General features: G+C 45.2%; 1 protein-coding gene across 2 annotated transcripts in view; it reads right to left on the minus strand.

Annotated features, from left to right (window-relative positions):
- nptnb (neuroplastin b) overlaps positions 1 to 22,670 on the minus strand; it is a 45,911-nt gene that overhangs the window by 21,360 nt on the left and 1,881 nt on the right. The window contains exon 2 of one of the 2 annotated variants that reach the window (XM_051920197.1): positions 2,775 to 3,122. The exons of the other annotated variant lie outside the window; for it this stretch is intronic. Coding sequence (XP_051776157.1) covers positions 2,775 to 3,122 — 348 coding nt within the window. The remainder of the gene's footprint in view (positions 1 to 2,774; positions 3,123 to 22,670) is intronic. 2 annotated transcript variants of the gene reach the window in all.

The raw sequence follows: 22,670 nt of genomic DNA on the forward strand, positions 1-22,670 counted from the left end.
AACACGGCAGGCATCACCAAAAAATGTCAAGGTACCCTTTGGGAAGAACTGAGAGTTGACATTGGATGCCTGGATGGACACCACTGTGTCGCATATGTGGAGGAACGTCTTGACGAAAAGCAGTCGGTACACACTGTGAAGTGGAATCGAAGTTGAATGGGATTTTAAATGGCATCTAAGGCAGCTTTCAGTTGACATGTTCAGGTGGATGGCTTACAGCAAATTCTAGCAAATAAACTATTAAGAAAGAAACACGGCTACAGGAAGACAGTTTTACTCACCTGAAATCATTTTCCTTAAACACTGGAGCTTTCTGTACTGGCCTGCTAACAACTCCTGTCTCAGTCATTTAAGGATAAGAAACTTTCTACATGTCTAACCGTGTTGGAGTGTACAGGACCCGCTGCCACTGGGCAGCAAGGCCACTTTTCAAGGAAACAAAGGTTAGCATCGCCGCTCTATTTTGTCAACGTCACAAAACCCACAAGGCCTTTGGAGGCTTAAAAAAAACACGCATATGTGCTGAAATTGTGGCAAAGCTACAAACAGACTGCTACAGTTCACCAAGAAGCCTGGCATGGATTTGTGATGCACACATACAAGCAGGGCTGTTTCTAGTCCCTTTGGGGGTCCCAAAGCAGTATGCCCATTTTGTGGCCCCCACCCTTCTTCTCTGTTCAGGATGGGATACCATAAGCAGTTGCTTAGCTTGCTTATGCCGACAAATGGCCGCTTCACACAAGCGACAACAGAGTCTCTGGATCAGAAGCATTAGGAGAGCCCAGTTCAGTTTCCATGTCCCTTCTGTTATCTGGTTGATGGCCCCAAATCTCCCTGGGAAGGACCAATTCTGTGTATTTGCAATCTAAAAGGCAGGGAGTAGGCGTGAGCAAGCGGGCTGATGAAGCTCTCTGCCCCAAGGACACATTTGGGAAAGTAACTGACTGGCTTCTGGGCAAGGAGCTGCAAGGAAAATCTGCAGGTGACAGGATCACGGAAAGGGAACCATCAATGCATTTATGTTGCTGTAAATGAGCCCCAATGCACATGCAGAGGCTCTGTAATTAGTGCTATCTGATATTCTGCACTAGTCCTACAGGTCTGTGATTATATACACTTACAAAATTCAAGATACACAAATAGACTGGCACACAACAATGCATGTCAAAGACGCACAAAGGAGACATGTATGACTAGCTGAGAATAAAACATTTGGAATCTGTTTGCTTTGTAAAACGACCACACATCCATTGAGAATATTTTTAGAATGGACTTTAAAAAAGGAAAGGGAATAGACGGGTAGGCCACACATCAACATAGCTTCACAATGGCTGTGTAAATCAAGTCCACAACCTTGACCTCAGTCTGATACACTGGAAAGCTGAAATAGAAGTTTCATTAACAGTGATGAAGTGCTGCCAATTCCGCTAAAGTACGTAAATTAACACTAACAGAAACAAATAAAAAGAAGGCAATGAAGGACAACCATCCAAAACAGGCATCGTGCAATGTCCCACACAATGACGAGACCTACTGCCTACGAGACCACGCCAATGTCATCAATTGAACTCCCGTGCCTACCAGACCAGAATGTTCCTGCTTCTAGGCAAATAAAGTCCCCCCAGATGAAAGTGTCTGTTAGAAATGAAACATCATGGGATAGCTCATTGGATTGAGAAGTCCAAAGATACAACACAAGGGGACTTCGGACTCCATTGGGAGTTCCAAATCGCTGCCCAACTCCTTTCAGGTCCCCTCACTGACTGTCCTCGGCCAGGTGCTTGGCCTTCCTGTTGGCTGGCTCACATAGCCACTGGCACCTCGCTCCCAGGGCCTACAGATTCCAGATTTACTGTACTTTGGCTGTGATGTGCAGGTGAAAGGTGATGCTCTTTAAAGCACACAAATACGTCGATAAACAAACAAAAAAATATGAGCTGTATGTTGTAAAAGGTGAAAACTTTGTGCTTCCAAGTAGTATGAAGTTGTGTGTGGAAAGATGACAGTGTCAATACGTTGTATGGGTCCGACACACACACACACACACACACGATTGACGTGATCCAGCAATAAATGATGAATATCAAGAAGGCACTAAGGTTACCCACTTCAGTACCTGAAACAAAGTCTTGATTATCTACCACAGCGGCAGAACACAAAACACAAAGTCCTGTGGGTAAAGTTCTCATCGGACAGGAGACGAGGCAAACGGCAAGTGAGGTTAGTGACACCGTACACATCTTAACAAGGGGTCTTGGGCTCCTGCTCCTCTAGAATGTAGTGCTAACTCTTTAGGAAGAGTCAAACTAAGTGACCCACCACAGCATAAACAACTTTAGATAAAAAGAAAAAAAACAAAAACAAAAAAGGGGTGAAGAAACGGTGGGGGAAAAAGGTTAGAATGAAACGCACACAGCGGCACAAAAGCACAAACAATGACAACACAAGAAACGAGAAGCTACAGAACAGCCAAGACGGAGACTGGGGGCGGGAGAGTTAACTGGTAAAAGGGGCAGGGTAGGGGTGGGGCTGGGTTTGTGCTCATCAGAAACAGAGGGTACAAGCGACTTGGCACTCGGTGCCCGTTTTCTACTTGCTCTGTACGCTGTAAACTCACTACAGTCACTTTCAAGTTGGGTTTTGTAGGGGATGGAAAGACTAGGAATGACACAAAAAGAACAAGGGTTGGTGCTTTGTTTCGGTTTGTCCAGGGGAAGGGTTGCTTTTCACCAGCTATCTACTACAGTACAGATACTGTAGGGTTCAGGACTCACTCTGTAGTACTGTAATGGTGGCCTGTGCTCGGATCCAGGTGATGGCCGGGTTCTGGCGAAGGTCGTTGCGCCGGGGATCGTTGCTTGCCCTGCATTCGTATGTCCCCGAGTCCTCCAGGGTGAGCCGGGTAATTCGGAGCACACTCACTCCGTTGGCACCATACGCCGTGTTCATGGAGACCCGGCGCTTCCTGGCACCATCCCAAAGCTGTTTGAAAGAGTCGGCCCTGTTGACTTCGGCATACCACCACTGGATCTCCGGCGTGGGGTTCCCGACAACATCGCAGTACAGCTCAAAGGTGTCTCCCGTGAGCTTTGTCTCAGACATGGGCGACTTCACAAACCCAGCTGGAGAGGAAAAGTGGTTTGGAGGGGGACAGGCAGGGTTAGGGGTGGGGTGGGTTAGGGGGTGGAGGCAAGGGAGAGAATGCAGGGATAAATTGAAGAGAAAAGAATAGACTGCACCTCAGAAATAAGCAGAAAGAAAAAAAACTAGAGAAACAATAGAGTGATATGGAGTGAACACTCAGAGAAAAAGAGAGAGAGAGGCATCAAGTACACAGGCCAAGTTATGCAGTAAGCCCCGCACCCACCCGCACCCACCCACCCCTCCATCCACACGCACAGCGCATTTACCTGAATGGGCAGGAAGCTGAAAGCAAACCGACTCGGGACCGCTGCATCCTCTTCAAACAGTCGGCAAAGCTATACTTGAACAGGCAAGTGGCTCAACTTGACAAAGGCACACGGCCCCCTAGGCCGGACAGTGAGACTTGGGACATAAAACAAAGGTCCACTTCAAACAAGCGACAAGCTCAGGAATCGTCTGCAAGGTATAAAGAAAGGGCCAGCAGGTGTAGGCTGATGGATAGTGAGGAAATGAAGAAAGTGGCACAGTGCACTAGGGGCAGTAGCCAGGGGGGTGGAGGAGCAACTCGAAAAAAACACTTTTTAAAAAAGAAAAAAAAAAAAAAAGAAGGTCTCAATTCAAGAGCGCCGCCAAAATCACATAACCTACCCGATGTGGTCCATCTTCAAACCAGACCTGGCAACTGTGAGCTGAGAAGGAAACTGAATGGCAGAAAAGCTCAGAGAACATCTCTGGCGCCAGTGCAGCGCCTCCTAGCTGGCAGGAGGTCACCCGAGACACTCTTTTCTGTGGCTACACCCACACCAAGAGTCACTGGGGTTAAATAAAAAGACCACCTTTAAGTTGCCTTCACCTGCTCCCAACTGACTGAACAAGTCCCTGTCTGCTTAACGTGGAACTTGTCACAGCCACAAGTGGGATGGCATTACATCACTGTAGAAGTTGTTTCATCAAAGGAAGCGCCACCCTGAAAAGACGACTTGGAGCCTCACAGGTGGCACAGTGGCAGTGCTGCTGCCTTGCAGTAAGGAGACTGTGGGTTCGCGTCCCGGGTCCTCCCTGTGTGGAGAGCATTTGGGTAGTGAGAAAAGCGCTATATAAATGTACACAATTATTACTATTATTGTTTAAGCTGCCAGACTAGAAGGGGCTCCTTTTAGCAGCGTGTGCAGTCACTCGAGCTAATGTTACAAATGTGCCTTTACCTTTTTTCAAATCATTTTCCCTCTGAATAAACAGCCAGGGTGCACAACTCAAAGTTTCAGCAAGAAAGTTATGCAATTGCATGGCCTGCATTTCGGTCAGCCTTGCGTCTCTTCCCAGAATGCACTGCTAAACAGTTTAAATGAAGCCAAAGCTGTACTCAAAATGGCTCAAGACATTTTAAACACACACACACAAATAAAACACTCTCTCTGCTGAGGAACACGAAACCCCAGAACAAGGATAGAGGACGAGGGTGTGTGCAGTTTTGATCTCGTATTAAAAGAAGATAAAAAGACACAACAGCACTAGTGGAAGTCCAGTGTCCTAAATTAGCACCTAGAAAACAGGGACACAGATTTAGATTTTGCAGAACCATTAGAAGGTCTTTCTTCACAGAGAATCACAGACATGTGGGATGAGTGACCGAGAAGAGTGGCAAACGGGGGATTTTGGAGTTTTTAAAACTTGACTTGAGGAAATAGTACTGGGAGCTGTCTTAGGCCAAAGGGCCCGTCTGTGTTCAGTAGCTGAGGGGTGAACATTTTATATTTCAAAAACATTTGTTCTGATATTGGGCTACACAGCCCTCGTCTTGCTAATTGTTTCCATACAGAGCACCGAGGCTACACAAGAACAACAAGCGGAGCACTTTGGTTTTCAAGCCCAGTAGAAGTTCTATCTTAACAAAGTCATGGGCATAAGAAGTACGCTCTTGCGTCGACGGACTTGTGAATACCAAAGTCTTGTTGGCGGCATAAAGTCCTGGGTACAAGTCACTGGTGAATAGGATGATTTAGTGTGTTACGAAACACAAAGATTTGCAGAGAGAGAGACTGACAATGAAGGGCGGCACGGTGGCGCTGCTGCCTCGCAGTTAGGAGACCCGGGTTCGCTTCCCGGGTCCTCCCTGCGTGGAGTTTGCATGTTCTCCCCGTGTCTGCGTGGGTTTCCTCTGGGTATTCCGGTTTCCTCCCACCATCCAAAGACATGCAGGTTAGGTGCATTGGCGATTCTAAATTGGCCCTAGTGTGTGCTTGGTGTGTGTCCTGCGGTGGGTTGCCGCCCTGCCTGGGATTGGTTCCTGCCTTGTGCCCTGTGTTTGGCTCCAGCAGACCCCCGCGATCCTGTGTTCTGATTCAGCGAGTTGGATAATGGATGGATGGACGGACAATGAATGGCACGTTTTAGACTCAAAGCAGAACAGAAATGGATCAGTGACCACAGAGTCTGACCAGTCACCAACGGTACCATCAGGACAGCTTTAAATTCCTGAAGCCCCCCGTAGGCTCAACACAAAGAGTGAAGGGCACACTTCTCTGCTCCCCCTTTGATGGTCAGTTTGTGTGTATGGAGGACCCAACCATCAGCTTCACATCGGCCTCCAGACGCCACAGTCACCATCAGCTGTGAGAAGGAGAGTAGCCCAACCATCACCAAATGGCTTCCCCATCTCACTGGACGAATGGTGCTCAACCACTTCCACAGATCTCAAAGGAGCAGCCATTACTGGAAAAGCCTGCTTCCCACCCTGCATTATGCCCCGTCCATTTCACACACAGGAGAGGCCCATGAAAAGCAGGTGACGTGCAAGTGTGGTCAGTGTGGACAGCCCTGCATTGTGGCACGGGGCATGGCGGTAGTCCAGACGTAGTCAGATTCCCATATATTTGGGTCCAAATAGGACTGCCCCGGCACACACTTGCACTGGTGCCCCTGACTCATTCATATTTGGGGCTTTCTGTGGGCCCTGCCTCTACCCTATAATGTTGCTGTGGTGCCCATGTCCATGGCACCCTCTTACAAGTTGAGTGTGCTTCATCTCTGAGGCATTTATAGACATACATATATTCATAACGGCCTCAAATAATTTTTTGTATAATATGTAACCCTAAGTAAATGTGGGATGCCTGGTTTCCTCCTCTTCATCGTACCCATTTGTGTGCCTGCTTGTGGTTAGAGAGGGGGCTCCAGGGTGGTCCTCATCTTTCCTTGCTTTTTCCCATCTTGCTGCTCCACCTGTGCTCTGCATACAGCCGTGTCATTTTCCGTTTAATAAGCTGAATATTTTCTGAGATGGGGTCTTTCACACTGGGGTGTCTCATTCTTCTGGTTCAGGCACACCATGATAAACATTAATGTCCCTCTAACAGAAACGACATCACCTAGCCACTTAGTTAACCAATTTTAAAACAAACTGATTGACATCATAACCATTACTTAATTTGCAGTACACAGAGGAGTGCAGCCCACCCGCCTGTCCCTTAAAAGCACCAAATATGAACAGTATGTCACTGACTTAATGGTTGTGTAAAGGCAGATATGGCGCAGGCCCCATCCGGTGGCAAAATTATATATTATAAAGGAAGTACAAGATGGCTGATGTTCACTTTCAACTCTAAATGCAAAAATCAAGACTCGGTGGCATGGAAGCTCTTTTTGGAAGGCAATGCCACCCACCAGGACACTGCCTGCCAGGTCCGTTTTCTCCGACAAACGCAGCTGAACCCGTGAGGCACTGCAGCATGGAAGGTTAGTTATTGAACCCACCCAGCCCACCCTTGAAAGCTGCATTAGCCAAGCCTTGCCAACCCACCACAAATCATCTAGAATGGTCACCGTTATGAATTAGTGGCTTGCTAACTTGGAATAAAACTTGCATGGAAATGTAAAGTGAACAAAACCAGAAATTGTGTTCTTGTTTTGTAACGTTATGTCTGAGTGGCATAATGATTAACAATGGACCAAACGGGGACCAGGGAAACACCCACCCAGCTACCTGAAAAAGTGGTGGTCCACACTCCCTAAAGACCCCTACATTTTCTTTTAAATCTTACGCGAGTCAACTCCAATGGTCCTGAGCATGTCATCTTTGTCCTGTCCACTCAAGCCCATTGTTTAATAATGTACAATAACATCATGCGGCACTGCTAGCAGAGGCTTCAACTGGCAGATGATAGAGGGTGCAGCGTACTGATGCAGGGGCTCACTGATGCCAGCTCTCCACCCTTTCTTCTTTTGTTGGAGGTCACCTGTGCTTGCTTTGCTCTTTCCGCCTCAGTCATATGTAATGGCCGCAGGGTATCAGCTGACCCGCTTCCACTTGTTTTGATGCAATTCAAGTAGGCTGCACCTTTGTGCCACCTCAGGTAACAAGTGACACATTTGCTGCAGAGGTGCAGACACGAGGACATGGACTCTTGTTTGCCATTTATCTAGGAGCTAACATACAGAAAAGCGAAAGGCGGGCAATGAGTAAACTCGGACCACAGCTTGAAATAACCACAAAGTCACCCAACGCTATTAACAGCTCACAAAGGAGCTGTTTTTTGAATGAGTGGGATGGCAGCACTCCAGGCGTGCGCTTCGCTCATCCAAAATAAGAAATTCCTTGCATGTTGGCTTGTTGTCGTTCTATCCAATCAGCTGTATCACAGTGTTTACAATTACACATGAATTCTGAACCGCTTCTTAGGTGGAACGCCAGGCCAGCACAGATGACCGTTAAGCAGGTCCATGGCCGGACACTGTTGGTTCCCATTGATGTGTCATCAGTTTCTACCTTGTCGTCTCGGTGTTTTAACAAATCTGTATTTCCATGTCTACCGGTTCGGTCTTTAGTCGTTAGTAGAATCTGGACTTGTACCTTAACCCAGGGTTGTCTCACTGAAGGGTGCCATACAAAATAAAAGTAAGTTGTGACTCAAGAACAGCCTTGTGGGATTAACGGCTCCTCTTGACACTCCTGCTTAAATCCCCCACAACTTCTCAAGCTGCAAGCCAGAGCAGGTCACACTTGCCTCCCACTAGCTGGACCACTCACTCGAAAAATGAGGCCTCATTCAAGCCCATAGAACTGAGCAGACAGTAAGCCGCACCCACCGAGTCTCCGTTTGGCCTGGAGTGGTCAGTCTGTGTGTACACACTGAACAAGGCTGGAAGTGAAGAAGCATCCGATGGGCACAGCTTTAGGTCAGAATAAACGAGTCCACTTAGCATGAGAAGAAATGTTAGCAGGCACAAGTGCGACAGGCTGCCTTCTTTTAGCACACGTACTCGATGAGGGGCCTGAGGACTGCACCGTCAGCCTGCCTGATTCATTACACAGATTACTGCATCGGGCCCACTTGATCACCAAATGTTTGGCTTGCTCTGGAGCCTCCGAGCTGCTCAGAACCCACACCGCAACACAACAGTGGTGGGCTTTTCATTTTAGGCTGCATGCCGCTGTGACCCCACTGCCTGACGACTGTGCGGATGGACTCGGCTTCAGCCTGGCATGTGTACCCACCTGCGTTACTCGGCTTTGCCTGGCAAATTCCCAAAGACAGTGGGCCTCAGTTATAGTGCTTAACGTGTAATCGGGTGTATCTGGAGTATTGTGTAACTGACTCGGCACTTTTCTGTACGTGGTATTTGTAGTTTCTACTATTAGGAGTTCACTGGAGCGCCGTGGTCTTGATTGTGCCACATACAACTGCACAGGATCCCAACATTCCTGCCATTGACCCAGTCTTGCCTTTCCTAGTCACTGACCTTGGCTTTTGCTGATGTTCACGGCAAAGCACAACTTTAGAGAAAACCAATTTGTGTTTTTCTTCAGTTGCATGTTCAAGTTTCTGGGGGTTTTTTTCCTCTTTTTGCACAAGCCATAGTCAGACGAAGTTGTAACTCATGTCGTCCTTGAACTTCTTACGAACAGTAATGTCACTCAGAGGCTGCACATTTTCATTTTGGAAGAACTTCTTAAGAAGGAGAGAAGTAAGGACCACACAAAAGAGAACAGCTGACAAGTAATAATCTCATATCTGGTCCACTCCTGTCCCTTTTGGAAATGCTTTAGTCACAAGAATATAAGAAATTTAACAAACAAGAGGAGACCCTAACCAAGATGTCCCAATGATCTCTTCCAGATTCTTCTTAAAGGTTCTCAACGTTTCTTCTTCAACTCCATGTCTCAGGAGTTTGTTGCAGATTCCCACAATGTTTTGCATACAGAAGTGTCTCCTGCCTTCAGGCCTAACTGCTCTTCCCCTTCTTTTCCACTGATGTTTCCACTAATTAATGAATTTCGGACAGAAGCACAAGTCTGCTGGATCTGCTTTATCAACGCCTTTGGGGACTTTGCAGACCGGGACGAGGTCCCCACGAAGTCTCCTCTTCTCCGAGTCTGTCACAGTAGGACATGTCCTTAAGTCCCATGATGCACCTGGTTGTTTTTTTTTTTTTTTTTTTTTTTTTTTTAAACAGATGGTGACCCAAATGGCAGACAGTACTCCAGATGTGGCGTCACTTGGGCATTATATAGTCTGGGTGTAATGTCTCTTGATATATAGTCAACAGTTTTTATGATATAACCTTACATTCCATTTGCCTTTTTAATGGCTTCTGCATATTGTTTAGACAATGAAAATGTTGGGTCAACATAAACCACTAAATCCTTTTCAGAGGCGTCTTGCTGAAGCTCAGTGACTTCAATCTTGTACTTATAATGGACGTTTCTTTTACCCCCCATAGCACTTTTCTACATTGAAATGCATCTCCCAGGAGACAAGCTTGGAAAGAGAAAGACCAGCATGCATGTTGTCCTCTTGATGAAATACACTGCTACTTTTTTATGTTAGTGCCTTGAACATATATATATTACACACACACACACACACACACACACACAAAGTCACAAACATCAGCATTCTAAACAGTGAAATGAGAAGGGCGGATAATGGACTCGTTAATATTTTATGAGTAATGCTACCTGCACTGCACAAAGTTCAGAAACACTAAAGACGGCAAACGGCAAAACTTGATGAGAAATTATAAAATGAAAAGTGGGGGGAATTGAGGAGACAAGTGGCACCAGCGTGTGGTTCTTACGATCATCTACCAAATCCAAATAACACCACCAAAACAGAGGCAATCGCAAACTTTCGTTTTGCTTCTTTTTTAATCCTACTTAAGGTGCTTTTGCTTTAATTTGGCAAAACTGTGGCCTATTTTAAATGCTGCATCATTACAAAGTATGCATAATCAGCCTCTTCTTGACGTTTCTGTATGCGTGTGAAGTGCTTGCAGTGCTACAAACCGACTCCAAGTGTGTCATCAATAATAAAATCACTAGAAAATATCCACAAGTAGGCATTTCTACAGACGCCAACTTTCTAAAACAAGACTAAGCGATTTAAATCTCCGCAGCCCCCCCGACAACTTAACAGGTCACCCAAGAACTTGACAGCCCTGTTTTCTACACTACGGTACGAGTAAAATCTGCCTTTTTGATTTACTATCCTGGTATTAACAGGAGTCCCCTTCATTATTTAAACCCTAAAAAGGACTCTTGACTTATTTCATAGATTTTGTTTGACTTATTTCACGTTTAAAAACAGTAGTGTGGTAGTGCATTCCTCCTGCATGTGGAAGTGAAAAAGGCTACAAATTGGTGGAAGCAACAGACTGCAAAGACAATCGGAAAGAGTTAACAGGCATTCTGAGAAAGTTCACGTTAACATTACATTCATAGTAGAATTTAATAAAGATTACCCCTACATGCTAATGGAAATTAAACGCCCCAGTCGCTTTGCTGCACTTCTAATGTTACAGTAAAGGAGCTTCAGTTGGCTTGCACATGGCAGGGTAGAAGTTCACTTGTGGTCACGTGGTGAAGTCGTAACAAAGAAACGCAAAGAGTATTACAAGCTTAAAAGTGAAATGCCACTTGAAAGGAACCTTGTGCCCATGTCTGTCTGTGCGCACATCTGTTACAGAATGTTCTCTCCCTTTGCATTGGATGTTTTGCTAACCCAGCAGCAGTTGAATGTTGGCAGCTACACCAAGCTCTAAACTTCGGACCAAACAGACATAAAGCAGCTCAAGATTCAGAGATGGCCCACCTGCAAATACGATGTAGCTCCAAGTTGGCATCATAACATGAATGTTGGCTCCTAGAGTACATGTGTTGACAACCAGCATTGTGCATGGACAGCGTACTGACACAGGCCGTTGTGTACTCTCAGACCAGATTCCGGTCTATTGATAAATTCAATTATAAAACAGCCAGTGAACAGACAGGACAGGCGAGCTCTGCCATCAGTGAGTAAGAGATGCACCTCTTGAAGGCCACATTACACTTTTCGAAAGCCTTTTCATTATACATATATCATAAAAATGTGCTAATGCACCCTTACAGAAGTGATCTGTCCATTATCCAACCCACTATATCCTAACTACAGGGTCATGGGGGTCTGCTGGAGCCAATCCCAGCCAACACAGGGCACAAGGCAGGAAACAAACCCCAGGCAGGGCACCAGCCCACCGCATACAGAAGTGATGATGGGCTAAAATCATGTAAAGCCATAAGCAGTAATCCATAAAAACCAGAAATAACAACAAGCACTTATGTTAACATTTGGAGGAACATTACACAAACACAACAGCCACAAAGAATGTTCAGATACACGACTAAGCCAGTCATTTCTGTTGGACAGACATAAAAGGAGACATTTACATTTATTAAGAATCCTCTCATTGAGAAGATAAACAGCTAGTTAACAGACAGCATTCAGGTCACATGAACTCAACGTCACAATGTCCTGCAGACCGTCACTGATGGAACATCCTCCCACCAACAGCACGGGCACACACCATAGCTTTATGCAGAATCCCACCCAGTTTCAAGTGAATAAATGGGATATGTACAGACATGTCAATTAAATCGCAGAGGTCCACACACCCATCGATACAGAACCCTCTTTCTCCTAAGTCCTCTCAAATTGTGTTAAACCCGAGGCCCTACCTAAGGTTCTCAGCCATTGGTAGTTTGGCCCAGGCATTCTTGGCATCAAATTTAAAATTTGTTGTGCACACTTCATAAGTACAGGGAGAGCCGGTGCACAAAAGTAAAACTGTGCTGCTTTAGCATGAAAGCGATAAACCAAATAGCACTAACATGCATGAACACACAAGTGACATTAAAGGCACTGCAGAGCACACAACCCACCTTTGAGGTTCTACAAAGTCCATCATAATGACAGTGGAGGAGAGGACATCAAAAACTTCACAAAGTAAACCTGTGGGAGGTGTGCCCGGAGCAGGCCAGTAGTAACACACTTGTAGACAATGAAGTAACAAACATCCTAACTGGCATGCGACTCAACAGTCCTTACTTGCAGAATAATGGAATTTCCTGATAGGTGAAAATGCACAAGAGTTACGTTTGACGGAGGCAGCTGCACTCGCAGTCTCGAAAGCCTATGCAAGATTGTTATAAGTTAAAAACGATGGAGATAACGCTTCCGTTTCATCAGCGTGAGCTTAAAGAGCAGGTAGGAAAGCCAACTGGCACATCTGAGATGATGTCTGACAGCCGAGTGCTGCTGAACACTATTATCCAAAATGGAAATGTGAGAGAAAGCGGCCGCAGGACACTCTGCCACCTGCATACTCGTGGATGTCAAGCAGCAAAGTGGTCAACGCTCAAGTAAGACAAGTCACATGACATCTGCCATCAAAGCAACAGCATAACATTTCACCAACACCTTAAACAACAGCTACTGAGCAGTGCCCGCCGTAGCCGGATGTGTGCCCGGCTTGTCTCGATTTTCATTTTATTTCACATCTGACCACTAATCCAAACTCTTACAGACATCTCCCTGCATTTCTTCATCAAACCCATTGCACTTACAGATGTAACCGACTGCGGACATGTCATGCTAATGCTAAAGCGGGTAAATGCAGACAGAGGCCATTTATCTGTTCTCATCCTCTTAGATTTGAGTGCCGCATTTGACACTATTGATCATAATATTCTTAAGAATCGCCTTAGTCAATGGGTGGGCCTCTCTGGCAGTGTCTTAAACTGGTTTGAATCCTACCTGGCAGGGAGAAAATTCTTTGTTAGTTGTGGTAATTATAACTCAAAGACACATGATATTCTATATGGTGTTCCACAAGGCTCTATCCTGGGTCCGCTGCTCTTCTCAATCTACATGCTTCCATTAGGTCAGATTATCTCGGGACATAACGTGAGCTACCACAGCTATGCTGATGACACACAGCTGTATGTATCAATAGCACCTGATGACCCTAAATCTCTTGATTCGCTAACACAATGTCTAACCTGTATCTCAGAATGGATGAATAGTAACTTTCTCAAATTAAATAAAGAAAAAACCGAAATCTTAGTGATTGGCAATAATGGATACAGTGAGGCTATTAGAAATAAACTGGATGCATTAGGATTAAAAGTCAAATCGGAGGTAAAAAGCTTAGGGGTAACCGTTGATTGTAATCTGAATTTTAAATCGCATATTAATAAAATCACTAGGACAGCATTTTTTCACCTAAGGAACATAGCAAAAGTTAGACCTCTTATATCATCGAAAGATGCAGAGAAATTAGTTCATGCGTTTGTCTTTAGTCGACTAGATTACTGTAATGCACTCCTCTCAGGACTACCCAAAAAAGACATCAATCGTTTGCAGTTAGTGCAGAATGCAGCTGCTAGAATCCTTACCAGGAAAAGAAAATCCGAACACATTTCTCCAGTTTTGATGTCACTACACTGGTTACCTGTGTCATTCAGAATTGACTTTAAAATTCTGCTTATGGTTTTTAAAGCTTTAAATAATCTCGCCCCGTCTTATATATCGGAATGTCTGACACCTTATATTCCAAATCGCAACCTCAGATCCTCAACTGAGTGTCTCCTTAGAATTCCAAGAGCAAAACTTAAAAGAAGTGGTGAGGCGGCCTTCTGCTGTTATGCACCTAAAATCTGGAATAGCCTGCCAGTAGGAATTCGCCAGGCTAATACAGTGGAGCACTTTAAAAAACTACTGAAAACACATTACTTTAACATGGCCTTCTCATAACTTCACTGTAATTTAATCCTGACACTCTGTATATCCAATTCATTATAATAACCATTCAAAATCTGTACTAACCCCTACTCTCTCTTCTGTTTCCTTTTCCGGTGTCCTATTGGTGGTGGCTTGTGCCACCACCATCTACCCAAAGCACCATGATGTTCCAACAATGATGGATGGATTAAAAGCCAGAAGTCTGTATAACCATCAGCATCAAGTGACTCCGTGAGAACCCTAACTACAAAGAGGACTATTTCATTTATGTTAGGTAGAATGCCCAGAGGGGACTGGGCGGTCTCGTGGCCTGGAACCCCTACAGATTTTATTTTTTTCTCCAGCCTTCTGGAGTTTTTTTTTGTTTTTTCTGTCCACCCTGGCCATCGGACCTTACTCCTTCTTATGTTAACTAAGGTTGTCTTATTTTAATTTCTTATTTGTCTTTTATTCTTCTTTTCTTCATTATGTAAAGCACTTTGAGCTACTTTTTGTATGAAAATGTGCTATATAAATAAATGTTGTTGTTGTTGTAAAGTCATGTGCTTCAGCCACACACGACAGAAGGGAAAAGGAGCTCAGCTGAAAGCACCAGTGAGACGCGGCTCTGATTACTCCCCTGGGCTTTGACAACACGGCTCTCGCGTCACTCGGCTGCACGGTGCAAGCAAAGGCCCACCTCATTAACAAGATGGGCCACCGAGAGCTTCAAGCCGTTGATTCTTATGAACAGCTGCCATCTACCCCAAGTCAGTGAAACAAGCCACCACCATTGGCAGCTCTCAAGTTTGACTTGCAGAATAGTGATGAAGGTTTACAGATTTTTTAAATATAAAGTCGCAAATTCAGTAAAAAAAAAAAAAAAAAAACTCCTCCAACACTCAAAGCTAAGAAAGCCACCTATGGTCAAGTTCAACATGACATGAAAATAGAAATCAGTAGCAGTCTGAATGGAGCTCTCTGAACGCCGCCAACATCACCAAAGGCAAAATGGCGCAAATGAGACAGGAGCTCTTGAGAGATGCCTAGAAGAAGATCAGGAGTCCTGGGAAAAACAAACAAGTGCAGCAAATATTACAAATCTTCAGGCTATCAGCTGCCATCTGAAACAAGCCTTGCTGTAAAAAGTCTGTAATTCTTTAAGCTTCTTTGCTTTTCTTGGAGTCAGTAGGTCAATCCAGACAAACAGGAGGCAGAGCGGGTCATCTTTGAGGAAGATTATCAGAAAAAGGTGCCCTTTGTGGCATAGCAGAAGGCCATTTACTACAAGAGGTGTGTGTGCCTTCCTGAGTTTGACGCCTTCCCTAAATCTTCAGCATTTTATGTTCATCGTTAGTTCTTTTGCCTTTCTAATAATACACTTGCAAAAGACTTGTTACGTTAAGGAAAAATAAATGTTCTAGGCATTCAAAAGCATTTTTCATACAGTAATTTAGTCTTAAATTGTATTCAGCAACAAGCTCAGCGATAAATAAAATACAACAACAAACCTAAGAATCTCTGCCCAGCTCCAAAACATGACAGTTGTGAATTCTACACAGCAAAAGGGGAGTCAGGCTCATGTACGGCTTCTCTCGGCGGACAACAGTCTCTTCATACGCGAGCACTTCGACGTCTCCACGTCTGTCCTGGGAAGTGCAGGGCCACAAGAGCTGGCCGAAGAATGGACGGCGGCTGAAACCCGTTGGCATTCAAATGCGTCAAAGAGGCCTCCTTTGGCCATGTGCAATGGTGTGGAATGAAGTGCGAAACCAAACTACTAAACACAGGTGACAAATATCAGTATTTGGGGATATGCATCTCAGACACACTTAAGCCAGTGGTGGAAGGGCTGAGCTCAACCTGGCAGCATTAGGTACAAGACCAAAAAATATCTGCTGATCAAAAGGTATTCGGCACTTGTTTGGGAGGAAACTGCAGAGAGATGGCAGGCATGGGGTTTGAAGCGAAGGTCTTCAACAGCAATCTAAAAGCTCACCTGGGGACGAGTCATCCTCATAAAAAGCACACAGAAATGATTAACAGGAGACAAAGAAAAGACAGTTAATAAATGATCCTTTGAGTTCATAAAGCACTAAAATGTACTCCGAACGTAATAAAGACTGTAATTTGCTGGATAGAAGAACACATACTTATCTTGGTTAACCTTGTTTTTTAACACCATCAGCAAAATGTCCAAGACTGTATTAGTGGTCATACTGTATATGGTGGAGACGTCTTGAAATCAAAGTTTTTAATCAGAAGGAAATTTGTGTGCTCAGGCTGTTCTGCACTGCAACAGAACAAAAGTGCCTAATTTGAAACCCGCTGGCTTAAATCAAGTAGTCAGTCAATGTTTTCACACAAGGGTTTTAAGGTTCAGCCAATGTCCATGGCAGGCTGCTGCTGCTGCTACTTCATTATGTGGTGAGATGTACTGTACATCACCATTGCTGACCTGAACGAATGAGAAGTCACGGCCACCACAGCGTTTAGAACCCCAAGGGCTACGTGGAACCAGACGTGCTGCCGCACTTGGAGGGCACGTCAGCAGTCCGTGAATGGTGAGCTTTAATTCAAGACAATATCCAGACAACTAACAGTGAGGGCCGTGACCTCACAGCAAACATGTCAAGGAACACAAAAGAGCACAACAGAAAGAGGTGCCATGGCTTACAGCTCAAAATGATGTGCCAACGTAAAGTCCTCTTAATCTCACCACTGGAATCTGACCAGCTGTCGAAAAAAGTGAGGAAAACGGAAAAGTCGCAGCCTCTGCTGGGCACCTCTCAAGCAAAAAGCAGGACCCAGGCCTACTGCCCAAAACAACCCCCCCAGTTCCCTTTAGGGCCTGCTACTCTTTTATACAGACACGTGACCAGCACACAAAACCTAAACCATGGCCATTGTACATTTACCGTTAGATTAGGTGCATTCAAAACCAAACTGAATCTCTGCTGTTCTGGCATGTGACTTGGGTGACTTGGGCTCAGTAGGCCGGCCATATCAGCACGAACACAAGGTCAGATCCACATGTACAATGGCATCAGGTAACCTCCTAAGGCACAAGTGTGTCACTGCCATGTCGCTGGTACCGCTTCGTTTGAGAGTCTGGACAGAGCAGAAAGTTCTACGTTGGCAGCTCAACTCCCATCAGCAGTTTTCTCAGATGGATTTTTAGGGGATGAAGAGAACTGACGACGCGCCCCACAGCAGAAGTGCAGTTAAGGTTCCGTAACGCATTTGTATTGTTTTGCTGGTCACATTTCAGCAGTGTGTATTTCTCTTCACATATTTATGGCACCTTTGCCTCATAATAATAAGGCAGAGATAAATAATACAGAACCTCCATATTGTAAAGAATATATCCCAAACAGATCTAAAAGAAAGGAGCTCAGCGACACGGGTATAAAGAAGGATCCACATCAGCGTGATTTATACAATCCAATCAAACCAAAGGTTCAAGTTTTGCTTAGGCTGTTACTTCTGCAAAACCTGGAAATGACAAGTCTACAAGAAAATTGCCTCAGCTGATCCGCATTGCGAAATCAGACAGGAAACGAGCTTCCTTGGTATTAGGCCATTTTGGTGCAAGTCCTGGCTGGAGCGAGGAAGGCTGGCACATGCGGAGGAAAACCACCCGTTTACTGGAACCTTTGTCCATTTTGGGAGACCCACTACTTTTATGTGCGAGCTGCCAGGACCCCCCACTTGTTTACACAGCATCAGATAAAAAGTCTTAGTCACACACCCAGCAGGCCAGGTGACCCAACAGACACGTCTGAGGTGCCAGGGTAAGCAGGGAGTGCCATGGGAGAATGCAATAGCATCCAAGTGCAGAGCCAGAGCAGCATACGTCACCGCTGGTCCATGCCAGCGGTTATAGCATGGAAGTTAAGGTCAGGGTTTCAAGTGGTTGTAGTGTCAATCAATTTTATTTGTGACAACCCATAAACATTAATTACCAAACTGCTGGTCTAGACCTGTGGCGAGGGATGGCGCTGCGGCACAGCAGGTCGATACATCGTGGACAATATGACTGCAGTCCGTCCACACATACAACCAGAGCAGAACTCAAAGACTGGAGCGGGGACACGAAGCACTGCAGACATCAGGACGGGGCTTTTATTGTAAAGAACACAGCTATGTATCTGGCCATGAGTTAACTCCTCTGGGGCCTGCATGGATGGTTCTGGAGACCATTACGATTTAGATTTCACACACGGGGTATACAGTGATGTTCAGCTCAGGCTGTGCAAGTGAAAAGTAAACATCAAAAATACATTTTAAAAGGCACAGATAGAACACTCAAGTAACTGTAAGACACAAATATTAGATGCATAATTATTACAAAATAGTTAAATATGAATAATGGATTGACTATTTTTACAGTTTTGAAGCATGCCTGACAAGACAACTGTTTGGGGAATTTTAATTGCCCTTCTTTCTCCCCATTTATTCTGCAGGCGCCTGCCAGATCTTAACTACTAAATGTTGGCTGTAGAAAGCGTCGGAGGAGTCCTTCACGGTCCTGGCTACCTTGCCCCTTTTTGAATACAGACGGCCCTGTACGGATGTTAAAGACATCTCCATGATGTTTTGAACCGAGCACACAACTCTTTGCAGCGCCGCCTGGTCCTTTTTGAGCCACTTCCATACCAGGCAGTGATGCATTCTGCCAGCCTGCTGTCAACGGTCCCGAGGTACAAGATGTGGCCTTCATCAGTTTTAATGTTCATCAGAACATGTGGAGTATAATTGTTTCTAAAGATCATCAAAAATTCAACATTATTCATCAAGTATAGCACTCCACGGCCCCGTCATACCTTCCCTTTGTTGCTTACAGAGCCTTGGTGCCTCTTGGACAGAAGAAGTGAGATGAAGACCACATTACACTTGACAAGGGGCAAAGTCTGGCTGATGTGTGACACAAAATGAGAAGCAGTAGACATTTTGTGCAGCACCACTCACAGGGGCGCTAAGAGTTCAGTATAAAATACAATGCAAGCAACGTCACCTTCGAGTGGTCTCTGGCGCCATTGTCTTTTTCATCAGTTCAAAGTGTTATGCAGGAGGATTTAAATGGAAGGAAAGAGGCGAGACCTGAAACGAGATCCGATGGAGCTTCACAAACAGGGCAACGTCACCGGGAGCTCAGTTGTCTGGCAGGCTGCTAACATAAAAGTAATGACGACCGGTGACCCGAGGGGAGCTGTGAACAGCAGCCAGCAGGCACCTACAGGCCGCCAGGTGAGGAGACTCCATGACTGTGTAGTCCAGTCGTCAGACATCTTTGGAAGTCGTGATCCCTTATTTACAGAAGTGTCACCTCGGTGTGTGCGGTGTCAGGACAGACAGGCTTACTGCTGCACTCACTCACACCGCTGACATTTTCATTGAGGTTTTCAGGGCATATGACCACAAATGCTTGGTTTCGTATGTTACTAATAATTGACTTTGGCGGACATCGTCTTTAAAAACAGGCGATTCTTGCCATGAGTTTTAGCAATTTTCAGGGTGCTGGATGTCCTTGTCTCACGCTGCACACCAAGGCTGGCCATGTGCATGAATTGCTGTGACACGGCCACTAATGTCCCATATGCCACACACATGCAAGGAATGTGAATGCAACTTTCAAAATGGAAAGACGGACCCACACGGCAAACGATTTACGGTAATGTCAATGTGGTACCTACAGTTTATGCTTACGACAACGTTAAGGCGCACAAAGAAAGTGCAAGCACACTGAAGACAAGTGCTTATGGTGGGCCGAACTACGTCCAAGAAATGAACCGAGAGCAAGACAGCCTTGTGTTTGGGCGTAGTATAAAACCATCTTGGGGCTTTGTTCACATTTATGCTGTAATATCAAATAACTGAAGTAAAAAAAAAAGTAAAGAGAAATAACAACCCCCCAAAAGCTATTTAGGATTATAAAGAAAAAGCAAAACTCCATCAGCCGCACGATCCCCACGGGTGATGTCAATGATTCTGTGCCAGCGAACACGGGGTCTCGACTTTCACCACTTCTGCTGCTTGCTTGCCGTAGACGCTATAAAGCAAGCCATATAAACAGGGACTCCAGGGGAGACGGACTTGCTGATTAGACCATCTCGAATGCGCCAATGACATTTGCTTTCTCTCACAAAACTTTCAGGATGCTCGATAAAAGCGGAATATTTCATATGGCTATGCCAAGCATGCCAGACTGTGCAAAATCAAAGAAGCACAAACAGCTAATGACCAACTCCATCTTTTAAACTGAGCAGCAGTCAGCCAGACAGACGTGTGGACAGCACAAGTACACACTTACAGAAAATGGAGGCACCTTCAACATACACTTTCATGTACTGACACATAAGGCACGCCAAGTCTTGAGCTCCTTGAAATTTGGAGCTTCTGACAACACCAACGTACAAATCAGTGTTCTTATACACTTGTTGGACTTGGCAGGTCACACACATGTAGTCAGAAAGCACAAAGGTTTATGACAAATCCACAGTCAGGTCATTATATCCAGGAGAGGGTCTCTGGCAACTGACCAAGCAAACAGAAGTCCGACTCCTCAGATGTGAACCCGATGTGATGACACAGCAAGCGCTGGGCTGGAACCCTCAAGGAGAAAGAATCATGGAGGTGCTCAGCAGGGAAAGCAGTGACTGAACAAGGGAGAAGCTTACGACAATCGGTAGCCCTACATACACATTGAGGGAGTGCGTGCCCCTGCCAACCACCACTGCACCAACGGGAGCTCAAGACAAAATAAACAAGTATGGCATTTGACCCGTACAGTCTTTAGGAGGCCAGCTTTACACTTGATTCAAAATGAAACTTGAATAACTTTACTTTTCAAAACTCTTGATGAAGACAACAATGGACGGTTGCTTTAGCATACAGCGACCATGGCAATTAGCAGCTAGCACGCACACACAACATATTTATCTTACGGTTTCTTCCTGAATGCATTCTCGGTCGCCTGAACTTTAAGGGCTAGGGTTCACCGCTGCACTGTCGAGGTGCCTCATTCCTTACCACTGGACAACAACCACCGCGTTAGGGTTAGGCTGGCACCGGGGCAAGCTACTGGCTACCTGTTATCGGCCTCTTGACAGTCTTCAACACTCACAGTCCACAAGCACTTCATGGCAGAAACAAGATCGTCACTTGTTCACGTCACATTCAGAAACACAAACCTGACGCCAGTGTTCCACATTACGTATTTATCTGCCAGCACACAAAGCCAAAAGTGACGAATAATCAGCAGCAGTTCATCAGTTGTTGCAGCAGCGCAGGTACATTTTCTTTAATCAGCCGTTTAAAGTAACGATGGGATCAACAGGTCACGGTCACCACCTGGTAATTTCATTTTATGTCTTACTCTTTGCCTAATTCTGTGAATCAGCAGTTTCCAATAAAACAGAAAGAACAAAATGTAAAATAATAGATACTGAAGCATAGCAAACTTTATTTAATACATAAACATTAATAAACATGACAAACACAAGTAAGGCCCCAAAGAACCGAAATCCCATAAAATCACAGGGTGAGGAGGGCACATTTCAGCTACCTGCAGAGTCCAGCATTGCCCGTGAAATTCTGTATCGGATACTGAAATATTAAGAACGGCTCATACAAAAGCTAAAGGTCATGTTAATTTGGGATCTGGTCACAAACGCCACTACGTGTAGGACACCAGCGCAGAGTCGCCACTGAGAAATGGCAGCAGTTGTGAGTTTGTAATGTCGATGACCACATGAGCTTTACTGATGGACCCCCAAAGTCCAGACAAGCAGAACGCTGCTGAATTCATACAGATGGCTTTTGAAATAAAGCAGATGTGACAGAAAGTAAACCATATTGAAAGGGCGCTTGGGGCAGTTAAGAGCATTCAGCCTTCCAAAGGCAGCTGCCCGGGGGCCTGGGCTTGGCTGCTAAGAATATCAGACAATATTTCCCAAACCCTTGAGTGCTTGTGCCCTGCAGCTCCTGACAGGTTGGATGGCGGCACTCACCACTTGCCCATACAGCACGTGTGCCCAAGTGGCACCACCTTCCAGTCCTTTATCATGAGCCCAGTAACAGGACTGGTAGGTTGGGCAGAAAACCCTGCCTTGTTTGACACAAATCTCCTTTCATTTGCCCCACAGATCTGTTCTGGTCCCGTAACGCCGTTCAAAGCGCATGAATTGAGGGTCTGAATGTCGGGGTCAAGTCCTGGAGCCCCCTAAAGGCTGCAGATTTTCTTCCAGTTGGTTTCACGGTTGGTCAAACCAATTTTTTAAACATTCCATTGATTTAATTAACCAACCTTTTCCTCTTTGTGCAGGACTCTGAGATTAACATTTAGAATACATTTTCAAAACTAGTTTTTGCCACAGATTTTAATTGCCATTTTCTTCTAAATTCTGTTTCTCTGTGGCATTTGCTTTCTTAATTGTACTGTATATAAATACTGACAATGAATGACGAGCAGTGCAGACACAGGGGACA

The sequence above is a fragment of the Erpetoichthys calabaricus genome, chromosome 17 (genome assembly GCF_900747795.2).
Source record: "Erpetoichthys calabaricus chromosome 17, fErpCal1.3, whole genome shotgun sequence".
NCBI classification, from domain to species: domain Eukaryota; kingdom Metazoa; phylum Chordata; class Cladistia; order Polypteriformes; family Polypteridae; genus Erpetoichthys; species Erpetoichthys calabaricus.